At 39.3% G+C, this 13,689-nt stretch overlaps 1 protein-coding gene across 5 annotated transcripts in view; it reads left to right on the top strand.

Moving 5' to 3' along the window:
* The window catches only part of CDK14 (cyclin dependent kinase 14), a 318,587-nt gene that overhangs the window by 225,815 nt on the left and 79,083 nt on the right, over positions 1-13,689 (top strand). For all 5 annotated transcript variants that reach the window (XM_057432447.1, XM_057432444.1, XM_057432448.1 and 2 more), the window contains one exon: positions 5,990-6,038. In XM_057432447.1, coding sequence (XP_057288430.1) covers positions 5,990-6,038 — 49 coding nt within the window. The remainder of the gene's footprint in view (positions 1-5,989; positions 6,039-13,689) is intronic.

The following is a 13,689-nucleotide window of genomic DNA, read 5'->3' as shown; positions in this document are numbered from 1 at the left end:
TGTGTGTGTGCCAACATGCTGATCCCCATCACAATCAGCAGGCAGGTCGCAGGGATACCCAAAGGCCATTCAAAACCTTCAGAACTCTCAAACGATGCTGCTGTGCTTGTCACTGGGGCTGGTGTAGCTGCTGTGCTTGCCGGCTCTCCCACCACCAGCTTCTCTTTTCCTGAGTCCAGCTCTTCCTCCTCTGCCTTGCTGGGAAACGCTGCGTGGTCTCCTGCATCCTCCTGGGGCTCGGCGGGCGGCTGCCGGGGAATGCTCTCGGCCGTCGCGGGGCTGGGCTCCTCCGCGGGGCTGGGCTCCTCCGCGGGGCTCGGCTCCTCCGCCCCCTTCTCCCGCTGCTCGGCAGCCGCCTCCTTCCTCTCCTCGACCGCCCCGGCCTCCTCCACCGGCAGCCGTCCCCTCGCGGCCTCCGGCCTCTCTCCCGCCGCCGCTTGGTCCCCGCGGCAGCTCTCCCGGGCCGCTTCAGCAGCCGCCGGCTCCCGGGACCGCTCCCCCTCAGCTCCCCGCAGCCTCACGAAGATGGAGAGTAGGGTGAGGGCTAAGACGGTGAAGAGCAGCCGGACGGCCAGGTACAAGTCCACGGCCACGTCCGTCCCGCCCTGCTGCTGGAGCCCGCCCGTATTACAAGCCATTGCCATAAAGCACAGTGAGACAAGAACCTTAGCCCAGGCCCCACACTTGATAAACACTATCACAGCAAATACCGGCTCTACGTAAGTTACAACGGTCTGAAGCTGTGAGATCAAGAAGAACAACTCTGATACCCAATAAATCAGCATTGTGACGAATGACTATTAATCCAGTCAAATCTGTCGTTATCTCAACCCTTCGTGCCCCACGTTGGGCGCCAAAAAGAACTGTCGTGGTTTAAACCCAGTCAGGTAATTCGTTCGCTCACTTCCCCCCCCTTTCTTGCCCTCCCCCCTGCTCTCGGAGGGACGGAGAGGAGAATCAAAAGAATGCAACTCCCACGGGTTGAGATAAGAACAGTTTAGTAACTAAGGTATAACACAAATCACTACTGCTACCACCAGTGATAATAATGATAAAGGAAATACCAAGGGAAGAGAATACAACACCTCACCACCCACTGACCGATAACTCGCCCCCCAAGCCCGACCAAGCTCTGACCGATACCTCCTCCAACCCTGCAGTCTCCCAGCCCTTCCGGCTCCCAGTTACATCCTGGGCATGACGTGCTGTGGTATGGAATAGCTCTTTGGTCAGTTTGGGTCAGGTGTCCTGTCTCTGCTTCCTCCCGGCTTCCCCTCCTCCCTGGCAGAGCATGAGGCTCACAAAGTCCTTGGCCAAACCAAAACATCTCTATCAGCTCTGTTCCCGAGCTGAAAGTCAAAACACTGCACTGCACCAGCTACCAAGGAGGAGAAACATGACTGCTACTGCTGAACCCAGGACAGTCTGCCAGTGTTTTTATTCAAAATAAGCACATTTAATAATAATAATAATCTGAAAAGATTTTGACTCTAGTGTACATGCAGTTTGAACTATGAAAATTCAAAATACAACTGAGATCAAATCTTGATCTGTAAACATACTGCTTTTCAGGCTTCTTTAATCTCAGTGCTGATGGGAGCGAGCAGCTGCCTCAGGAAGATGGTGTGCTTCGTGTTCTTGAGTGACTTGCGCTGGAGGATGGTTGTGTGAGTGGGTGATTATGTGAGCATCTGCATGAAATTCCTACACGCACCTGTTTGCCTTTCAGTTCTGAGGGAGGGGTAGTAAGTTTACACTACATGGGATTTCTTCCGCAAGGATGGACTGAGATTTGAATGTCCTGGACTGCTGCCTTTCATAGTGTATGTCAGGCAAAGGTTTCTTCTGGGGAGAGTGTTTATGGTAATAGTGCAGTATTCCCAGGATCTTGCATACAGTCAAGACCTACTGACTGATGTTACTATTTTTTATGATTGAATCAGTGGGAGCATCTGAAAAACAAATACCAGAATTATATGTTGGAAGTATCATAAAATGTAATTTCATGCAGTTGGTCCCAGTCAGATATGTATAGCTTTAGATTTGTTGTATTAAATCCATCTAGTAGTAAAGGACAGAGGCATTCATTACAAGTGTGTGTGAGTCATTCACTATGACAGGTAACTCAGAAGTAAACCTGGGGATGTAACTGAAGGACTGAATTACAGTTATTAATTGGACACATTTAGGAGATCCTCAGATAAAAGTTGTGAAGTTATCTCTTTTTTTGCCGGTGTTGTGACTGCAAGATTGATGTTCTAGGTATGTAATATTGTGGTTTAATGATTTAGGACTTAAAAAAATCCTGCATCATGATGGAGAAGCTGAAGAACAAGATTATTGCAGCTTCTCTGTTCTGGCAACTCTGAAATCAAAAGCAGCTGGTTTTGTTACTCTCTTTTTTGTTCTCTAAAGAAGGATAAATTCAGGAAAGTATTAAGAACTGGCACATACACAAGGCTGGGCTTAATTACTACAGTAGTGCCATCTAGTTACACTGTCCAAGAAAGTTAACAAGACTCTGGTTGGAGATATGACCACAGAATTGTGTAGAAATATGTGAGCTGTATTTTATTGATGTCATTTCTATTTTACTTTTTTTTCTTTTTTATAAAAAATAAAGGAGCCTCTAATCTGCTTGGAGTAAAGGGGAAAGAGTTGATACCAATAGTTAGGAGAAGCACAGCCTGCAGTCACACAGCATATAAATGGAGTTTGAAATAAAGGACTTGGGACTAACATTTGCCTTTCTATAGACAGGGTTTCACCCTACATTTATCCCCCTAACTTTCTCTCTCCATGACTGATAAATATGGTGTGTAAGGTACTTATTTAATGAAGGTTTAGCATAGAGCAGTAGATAATAAAGTAGGAAGATCCCTTTGAGAAGTTTGTTCATTTTGCTTATGCATGTCCCCTGTAACAGCATTTACAGAACTGGTTGCAGTGTATCACTTTTTCACTAAAAACTCCTCTGGCATAACAATAGTTCTTGTTTCTTGCAGAACTGAAATGGATTTTTGGACATGAAAGCCTTAAGGCAATTTGGCCAAGTGGTTGACTCTTATGTTTTCCTCCCACAGAGAAAACAGCCTAAAACTCTCACAGCCCAGTCAAGAAAATATGTTGTATATGGTAATTCTCAACTGTTTTAAGTGAATGTAGCTCTGCTGAAGTCTGTGTTGCTGTGCCAGTTTGATCCAGCTCAGTATCTGACCAAAGCATATTGCAGAATGACAGATAAAAATCAAAATCTGTCTTTCCCCAGGTCTAGCCAGCTTTTCAGCAATGCTTCAAGTCAGTTCAGTTCTCTTTCCACCCAGTACTTTGCTGCACCAAAATAGATTAATGTGCAAATCTGCACTTTATTAGATGATCTCCCATGTGTATCTCAGACTTGTTATGCAGCACTGTCTAGCTGCATCTTATTTTTCAGCCTTTGCCATAAATGAATGGACGGTGTTGAACTACTTAATTATAAAGTATAGAAAGTATTTTATTCCAGTTCATGTAGGTAAGTATCTGCTTGCATATATGTTTTTAATGCACATTTGTGCATTAAAATTGAATTTGAAATTCAAGGGTGAGCTCAGGCCAAGTGCAACTTGGCTATTGAGCTTACTGAAGCTCAGGCTTTTCCTATGGAGAGCAGAAGCTGAATTAGTAAACAACAGGTACAATTTGAATTGTAATGTTATTCTCCCTTGTAAGTTTGGGTTTTACTCTCAATGCCAATATGATGCTTGAGCTACTTGCTACAGAACATGTACTTCAGTACAGAAATTTTATTTGTGCTGTTGGGTATTAAAACGTAATCACAGGCACTGACTCCAGTGCCATGTTACTAGTACAGATCCATGGCTGCATCTAATAATGATCCTGACTACTTCACCCATTTTATTTAAAGACCTGCCTCGGGGCATTGGCACATCTGTAGCAGATGTATTGCATGCATTGCATAATAGAGATAAAAATAAATTGGCACTTCCTATAGTTTTAATCTGAATACCTCAAGTGTGATGAGAAGTTATTTTGTGGTAATATTTGCACACAGAAAATTGTAAGGAAATTTATCACTTGCACATACTTACAATGAAACATATCAGAAATGAGTTCAAATATGTTAAGAAACATGCATAAATTTAACAATAAAAATATTTCATTTGGAATGATATATTTACAACGCAATAGGTTTTTCTATTAATAAAATGTACTACGTTGACTATAATTTATATCTCACAATATCCTAATCCTAACAACAAATTAAAGTTTATAATGCTGTATGACACAGTTCATAAAAATTCAACCTAATAACTTTAGTTTGTTGAGAACTATGTAATGATGGCACATCTGTGAGTTGCAGAAAGTCATCTCTTTTCTTAGATAAACTTCTTTATTCTGACAGAGGAGTCAGCTGGGTGCTGTTTTAATGGTCATCTACAATAGTCAAATACTTTGCAAATGCAGAAATGTTTTGTTGGTAATGCCAAAAGAAATGGTAAGAAAGTTACTTGAGTAACTTACATACAATGTTACATAAGTGATATTTATAATTTATATCAGTGCTAAAACTAGTTATAGTCACGTAGCTTCCAGTTTTCAGTACACTTGTCAAACATATCTAAGAGGGAGTGATTTCATTTCTTTAACTGCATCAATCTGGTTAAAGCAACAGGGTTTGTAAGTGTGAAGTGGCCCTCAGAGTTTGCAGGTCTGCTGTGTAATGAAAACTTCCAACAATGAAGTCAATGAGAGTTGAAGTTTCTGCATACATCTTTCTAGTTAAAGGAAAAAAAAAAACAAAAAAACAAACAAGCCAAACAAACAAGCCAAACCCCACCAGGTATAACAAACAAAATCATCCACATTAATGCTAGAATTTTGTGTGTACCATAGTTTTGGCATCTTTAGAAGTGAGTATGTATGAAGCATATATGACAACCTTAGAACTGATATAAGCAGAGTATATAAATCCAGGAATTTCAATACAACCCCACCCATTACATTTACACTTGTTTTGCACAGTAATATGCATGACTATGTGTGTGCATATATGTATATAAAGTACCGTTGTAAGTGTACAGTGTGCCTGTTAAATGTCATGCTCAGGGGTGGAGAGGAATCAAAATTAAATCTTCGGATTTTATGGAGTATTTTGTAAGTTGAGGACTTCTTCACAGCAACTAATGCAATAACACTAAGGCAGCTGAACAGGGTGAGTACCAGTCTATATGTCAGGATTTCAGTACAGTGAGGCTTCACGGAATGTGTTACTGTATTCTGCAGCTGTTTTGCATTTGTTTCTTCCTGAGAGGCACTTAGCTCCTGTTCAAAGTGCTAACAGAGTACTGGCTCTTCACTTCAGCAGCAGCTTTCATAACATCTTCCTCTGCCAACTAGAGTCCCGCTGCAGAGCAAACATCTTCTTGGATATGAGAGGGAAAATACTTATTATCTGAACCTAAGAAATCATTTTTTGAGTAAATAAGTCTCATATTTGTTAGTTCTGCTCGTTATTTGTAAGTGCTCTTTAGAAAATAGACTTTTATGTAGCCGTTATGTTTTGCATGACTGTGTCTTACTCTTACACGTCTTGAGAAGCATGAAAACATGGCAGTGAGGTCAGATTATTGTATACGTGATGAAGGAAAAAAACATACTAGATTTCAGGCTTCTTGTTTTTCCCTAGCAGACAAATAGAAATAATTGTAAAAATTTCCATTTCTGGTGATGCCACAAGTAAATGAGCTTTAGATCATGAAGGCTTGGTTTGGTTTGTTTTAACAAGCTGGGGGTCTTTTGGGGGGTTTTGGTGTTTTTTTTTTCTCCCTGTTTGTATGTCAATTGCTCCTATGCTAGTTGGTTTCCCTGTCTTGGGACTTGAGCTGATGAAATGATGAACATTGACAATAGATAAGTATATTTTGGGGAAAAAAAAAATCGTGGTTTTAGGGTAAATAGTTTATTGTGCCTCTTCTTTTTCTTGCAGAACGGTTTACACAGTACAGCCCTAAAAACCTTAGACAAGCATGGAATAAGTAAGTTGTTTTTTCTTTCATTATTATTTTGACTCTTCAAGGATATGATTCATGCCAAGCTGAAGTTATCATAGTTGACTTAAAATGTCTTTATCCTTTTTAATTACAGTACAAATACGGAATTACTGAAGTATTATTATTTCCTGTTTCTGACAGCTTTGAATATTTATGAATTGTCAATTACCTTGTAAATATTGAGAAACTGCATAGCATCATATTTTCATTTTGGAGATGTCAGCTGGCAAGTGTATTGAGCTCACTGAAAGACGCAGTGTTACTACCTTGGGCCATCAGTTTTGAATTTTGTTTTCCCCATTCATCTGTAACAATAACGAGACCTTTAAATAATATGTTTCTAATCAGTTCTTGAGTGTTGTTTCCACATAATCATCCCCTGTTGCCAGGTCCATCTGGTCATTGCTGTGAGCTGATAACCATACGAGTTATATACCAGTTATATTTTAATAATCACAACTGAAAAAAATCAATGTGCCTTTTTCTGTTGTTTTTTTCCTTTAATGTTTCCTGAGTTTTTACATCAGATGGACACTCATATGAAGGTATTGTGCTCAAAAGCCAGAAAGGTTGCCTAATAAACAAGGAATGCCTAATCAATCATCTCTGTAAAGTTTACTAGAAGATTTCTCAGCACATGAAGAATCTTTGTAGACAGGATATTTGGGCAGCTCTATATTGAGTGATTAATATCTCTTATATTTTGAAGAAAGCATACCCAGTTGCTTTCTTCAAAATATATGAGTTGGATGCACACAGTAGCAGCTATGTCAACACCTTGTCCTGCTAGAAAAGCTGTCAGAGTTTTTCACCACTGTCTTTTCACTGAAATATTTTGCAATCAGGCTAAGCCTTTGCTGCACCAGAATTGCTGTTTTCTTTCTGATACTCATTCTGAATTTTATTGTCGGTAGCAACTGGCTGGCTGGTAATTTTCCAGGCAGTTCAACAGACAGCAGGAGTCTGAAGCATCTCCTCCTCCAAGTTCACCACTGAAGTTGAAAAATGTTTTGGTGAAGGAATGTGTTTATTATAAGGAAAAAAAGTTACTGATATGTGATGAGGTTTGTATTTACTTTGCTATTCTATTATTTTTTCTCCATTTGCTCCTTTCCAAACCAATTTGGTCCAATGTTTTGGACTGAAGCACAAAGGCATTTTTCATTTTAAAACAAACAAGCCCAACAACTTCTGAAATTGTGGTTAACTGAGGGAAGAGAAGTCTCTTAATGTAATACGACCATAGCTAAAATTAGGTGTTAGTTGTTGGATGTGATACCAAACATGTTCGTTCTTTGAGTCAGAACCTGTATGTCTGCAGAGCCAGGTGTCCTTCATAGGTATTCTTCATGACTCCGTCGCTTGCTCTGCATAACTACTGGAGCCTCCATGATTACAAGTAACTTTCTGATTCCTCCAACTGGACACATAAAGCTGGCACTGAAGCCAGTGCAGGCCATCACAAAGGTTAAGTGTCACCTACCTGAATTGATTCAATTTCAACACTTGAGAGGAAAGAAAGTTTCTAGCTTTTTTTATTCAGACTGGGAGCCTAATTTGGTGTCTTTTATGGAAGAGTCCATCTCCGGTTTACTTCAGAGGGATGAACAGGAAGAGCAATGTCACTTATAGTGGCTTTTGTGAGTTTTGCCAGTTCTTGTGATCCTTGCAGGCATCCTGCAATATTTGACTCTACTTCAGTCTTCCTGCTTGGAATAATATAATTCCCTGAAAGTCACAGCTTTCATTTTTAAAAGTCAGTCACTAGAATTTTCTATATTCTGTCCTTGAACAATGAACAAACTTGCAAGTTCATTTTTTCTTTGAAAGTAGTTAATGAAATCCAAAAGCTTGGAAGAAGCAATTATGTTGCAACATAGGCAATTAGGTCTGGATTGGGAAAGAGGGACAAGGAAACTAATATGGATGTGAGTGTGTTTGCTTGGGGCCATATATTTCCGTAAGTAATGTGAATAGATTCTGACACTCTGTTCCACCCATTCTGCAGGCTTGGACTGAATGTTTCTCTGTATTTTAATAGCAGTTAGACCCAGCACTATCTCCTCTACATGAATAAGTACAATAATAATTTGAATTTTAAAAGTTGCTTTCATTTATTTCTTTCAAGGACATTGCATGAAAGTTTTTTCATAAAATAAACAAGCAAGCAAGCAAACAAACAAAAAAAGAAACAAACAAAAAACCTCCCCACACCAACAAAAACTAACACCCCCCCCAAACAAAAAAAAAAAAAAAACACAAAACAAACAAACAAAAATAACCAAACAATTTGCTTAGCACAAACTCTCAGTCTCTGAGATTTCATAATTGACACAAGTTATGATCACATCACAGGCTGACTCAAATAAGTCCTGAGCTTTATAACATATAGGAAACCTCTTCGAAAATATTTATACAGTTTCAGTGCTCCATGCATAAAGAAGGATTTACAATTTCTCAGAATAAATGAAGGGATTCAAAGAGTGAAAGCAATGACAATACACAGAGTTCATTGCTTCATATTGCAGTTCTACTACAATAGGAAATACTCAGTGCCTCAAAATTATGTATCATTTACATTCAAAACGTAAAGGATTTTCTTTTTTTCTAGTGTAAGTCTTTATTTGTGTGCTGTATTAGAGTGCTGTTGCTTGCACAGCTGTAGTTAAGGATATATAAACATTTCTGTTACAGACATCATATTCCCAAGGGTTTCTAATACAGCTATAAAACTTAATACATGGACAGAGTGATTCATTCTAGATTTTTTCTTTCTTTGTTAGCATGTTTCAAAAAGCAGTAATCTCTGATCTTAAAAAAAAAAACAGAAATTTTTAAACTTCCCAATTTAATTTGATGAAGATTGCCGATGTCACAAAAATGTCCCATGTGAAACAGAATTGTTTTAAGTGCAGTTGGGATAAACATGAGACCTAAGACATAAAGCCTTTTGTTTTTACATGTGTATTGGTTTTGTTGCAGAGTTACTTCCTCTCGACATTATAGTACCTTTGAAAGATACAGCTTAAAAACCAGTGTTTGTGGTCTTGGAAAGATTTATGTGTGTGCTTAAACTCCTCTGACATGAAGCCCTGTTACTGCATTTTATAAGGGGGAATATTGAGATTAAAAAAAAAACTATGGAATTTTTCACACAGAAACTGTTATAGAAACTTTAAAACAGAGCACAACATTGAACTTTGTGCTCCCAAACTGGAAGAGAACACCTTTAATTTTATAAACACAATAAAGCTTTCACTATCTACTGTTCCATCTTTCAGGCAAAGTCTGGCCCTTTATTTTGTTCGTATATATGTTTTGAGGTCCTGGCATGGAAGAGTGAGAATATGGGTTTAGAAGTCTTCAAAGAGACTCGGTTTATGTAAGGAGAGGTTAGTGAGAAGGGAGAATAACACTCTTCCAACATCTACAGAGCCAGCTTCATGTCTGTCAGGACAGAAGGAACAGAGGCAAAAAACTGCAACACCAAACCTCCCCAAAAGCCACAGATGGTCTATTGGAGGCAAAATAATTGTACCTGATTGACTAAACCGGCTTCCACAAGATGTGAATTTTAAAGGCAGAGACAGACAATGGAACAATGATGGACACAAGCCAGTGGCTCTTTAATTCCTAGTCTAACTGGAAATTAACTAAAAAGTATGGAATGTAACAGCAGTGACAAAGTGAAACCCAGAAGGCTCATTATGTAGTAAGTCAGATCCCTAAAATTCTTAAAATAGAATTGGTCACAATAATAGAGACTACTTTTGGGAAGTGTACTTTTGGGAAATAATGTATGCACCACTTCTAGTGTATTAAGTTTTTTGGAGACTTTAACACTGGATTTCTTCACTGGTTGTCTAAAGATTATAAAGAGAATATTTGCTAGATAAGAAGTGGTTTATAAATTTTGCAAAAATGCTTATAATGTTAGGAAACAAAACTTGCATTGACATTTGCTTCTATCTAGTGTGAAGCTTCCCCTACATTTCATGACCTAACATATTGTGGAATGCGATTATAAAATACTGGTTTAAAAAGAATTAAGATGTGGTAATCTGATCTTCCTATAGAATCCATAATGAATTATATTTTAACCTTTTTTCCTGAACTTTTCTGTTCAATTATCTCTACACAATAAAAACCAAGAACAGCTCTGCCTTCAGAATGCAGTGCAACCTCTTTCAATTTGTAAAAGCTTCTCCACAATAATAAACCCTTACAGAAGAATAACAAAAGAGAACTAATTATCCTTGTGTATATTTGGTAGGATATAAAAAGCTTTTTCAGATCCTTCTGTCATAATGGGTTGTATTGTGAGAAATGAGGTTGGAAAGAAAAGGTGCTGTTGAAAACAAATTCTGCTCTGCATAAATAGAACTACTGCTTCGTAATTCCCCAACATGGCAGTATTTATTATATAAATAACACTTTATTCTCACGGCCAGTCCCACTGCTGGGGATTTCTTCCGTTAACAAGATAGCCTCTGTACTTGAGAACTCCCCTCCTGAGGCCAGGGTGTTTAAAAGTTGCATTCCAGGATGAACTGGCCTATTTTGGGGCTGTTATTCAGTGAAAACTTCCTGAAGAACTCAATTTGAGTGAACAGAGACAAGTCCATATATTTTGGGCCTGTATTTCATTTCAAGAATGACACAAACTATGGAACTGTTCAGAGCTGAGCCTTGGGAAGGATTTCTGGTTTGGGCTTCTGTTGGTTGGTTGAGGCTTTTTTTAAGAAAATCTTTGCCTTAGTGGGGTTTTGACTAAAGACAAAACTTTCTCATAATTGTCACTTTTATCCCCTTCACCTCCTGTCTCTTCACCAGAGTTTCTCATTGAAATGTAGTCTGTAGTGCCATAGAATATTCAAGCTCTCAAGCACAGCAGGAACAAAAAGCTTTTAGTGTTGTCATTGCTAAAACCTTTCTGCTGGATACAACTAAGCAATGAGAATTTAAAGCTATACCTATGCAAAAGGTGGATTACATGTGTGCGACTGTGTACAGTTAGAGTATGTTGAGGTTGCACTTGAGGAGTGATCAGGAATCCTGCTGCGGGGGGGGGGGGGGGGGGGGGAGCATGGGGGGAAACCGGACACAAAATGAGAGGATTTTGCACATTTGTGGTTTCGAGGCACATGAACCTGCCTCTGTCTCCTGGTTTGCCGTGATATTGCTGTACTGAAAGAAACAAACTAAACCTTTTTAATTTCCCGTTTTGTTTCGTATTTCACATAAACACTCCTTTATCAGTCGTTACCTTTTGCCCGAGGGAGTTTAGGAATCCCAGCATGACAAAGCGACCACAGCCTGCAGCACAAACAAGAAGCCATTTACCAGGACCAGGACACAGATTTATTACACACACGCAAACCCCCAGCTTCCCCAGTGTCCGATCGGTTCTCCGGTATCAGACACTCGGCTATCTCCGGTATCTTCCCCTCAGGTGCGGTAGCCGCGGGCCGTGAGGGGACGCGGGAGAGCGGCAGCCATAAGGCGACAGCGCGAGGGGGAGCGCTCGAGCTGGCACAGAGGGCCCTCAGCGCAGGGTGGGGAGGAGGCAACGGCGGAGGCCGCGTTTTGGTTGCAAATGTTTTCCTAACGCTGCTTGTTTGTTTATTTCAGTACTTAATGGGGTTTATTACAGTAATTTCAGGGTGGTGGAAGCTGCTTGTTTGCACTTCAGTGCTTGTGTGTGTGTCTGCTTCTGTACACTACACCCGCTTAGTACCGTTTCTGGTTCCGTACAGGGAGCTCAGCTGCAGCCGTGCAAAAGGCACCGCTCTCAGCCGAGGAGCGGCTAGTGCTAAGCTGAAATGCGCTGCAGGTTGTGTCAGCCCCGTAGTAGTGAATTCTGTAGTGCCGATTAAAGCCATTGACTGAGAAAGATCTCTGGATTTCCTTCGTTCATCCGTTTGCCAAGTTGAAAAATTCCTTACAATTTATATTTGAATGTTTCTGTGAGATTGGAATGACTGCAAATTGCTCAAATGTTACACCTTTTGAAACTTGAGAGGGTGGGAAGAGTATTCATAAGAGATCTCATTGATAGAATATTTATCCTAACATTCAATTTATTTTTGTTTTATTCCAAATTTCTCCCCCTTCCACCCCCTTTTTGTGATGCTAAGCCTTAGGTATTGTGTTACATCCTCTTGGCCCAGTTAAAAGTAGTAATAAACCTCCTAATCTGAACCACAATAGCCTAATAACTCTATGTTTCATTAGTAAAATTAGATTGTTACCATCCTATACCTTACTCATCTGTGACAGCTGTGAAAGCACAGCCATAGCATACATGGGTGTTCTTTGTTGTCTTCTGCATCATTTAATTCAGTTTCTGACATTGGACTAGTTTGTTGGCATTACTATCTCTGAACCTATCCATATTTTGGGTTATTCTTCCCTGGTAGTTAATGGTCTGTAGTTCTCTTTGCTCTATCTTATTTGTAGGCATTTTTTGCCCACGTATATCACTTTTAGCTTCTTTGCACTAATTTCTTTGTCTTATATGGTGTTTCCAACATTTAGTTCATCTAAGAATTGACTCAGTATGCAGTGTATCCCTTGGTCCAGGTCATAATAAAGATGTTAAATAAAACTGTGACTAACGCTAATCCCTCTGGCACGCAGCTGGACACTTCCCTTCAAATCCATATGTTGCCACTCATCCTTACCCATTGCTTATGGTCTGTTATCCAGTTTTCAGTCCATGAGATAGTGTATCATATCTCAGCTCTTTGGGGTTTGTCTACAGAGCAAGATTTCTTAAAGCAATTGCATCGCACATTATCTCCTGTCGCTTTATTCCACCAATGATTAAGTCCATTTTTTAAAATAACTGATTTATCTGATGTGTTATTCATTAGTCACATTTTCTTTCTTTTGATTGCCATTTTGTCTTAGTTTTTTCCTAAAACAGGTTTTGCTTCCATATTGTTTGTTTTGTTTTTACTGCCTATATTGTGTGTCAGCACCCAGCAAATATTTGCCAAGATAGTCTTCCTTATTTAAAAATCAGAAAGGAAGTATATATATATATGTTTTTTAAGTCTAATACAATACTTTACAGACAAAAATTAGCTAACATTACAGTAACTTATCTGCAGTAATAACCCTGTAAACAGAAATGAGGAAAGAGAGCTAACTCTTCTTGCAGAGGTTCCCTGGAAAGACTTTTAAAAGGTGCCTTACATTTGTTTGGTATCCTCACTAATTCCTTAAGAATTCCTTAGGATATTGAGACGTATATCAGATAGACATGTTTATTTGGTGTTTCCAGGCATAATTTTTTTTTTTTCAAAGTATGTTCTTCATTAATGTTTTTGAGTACTTACTGATCAACTCTTTTCAGATGTTTCCAGTTGTTCTTTCTTCTTACGCATTTCTACATGCCAGTGTTTTAATAATTTCTCAGAATTATGTTTCTGGTAGTCTGTTACTCGTATGTTGCCATAGTGTCTGGGTTCATTTCTTGGTTTGAAGTCTAATACTTTCTGATCAGAGGCACCAGGCATCATTATATCCTCACATTCCTAGTTCTGCCCTCTTGCTGCAGTTCTGTACTGTTGGCCTCTCTACTGAAATCTTTCTTCTCTAGATAATGATGTTGCTGACAAAATTGAGTCTC

Source organism: Pezoporus wallicus, unplaced genomic scaffold, assembly GCF_028554395.1.
Source record: "Pezoporus wallicus isolate ANWC-B61680 ecotype Strahan unplaced genomic scaffold, APGP_CSIRO_Pwel_v1 scaffold_2584, whole genome shotgun sequence".
NCBI lineage: Eukaryota > Metazoa > Chordata > Aves > Psittaciformes > Psittacidae > Pezoporus > Pezoporus wallicus.
Note: the sequence above shows the minus strand (reverse complement) of the source record. Positions and strands in the feature narration are given on the sequence as shown.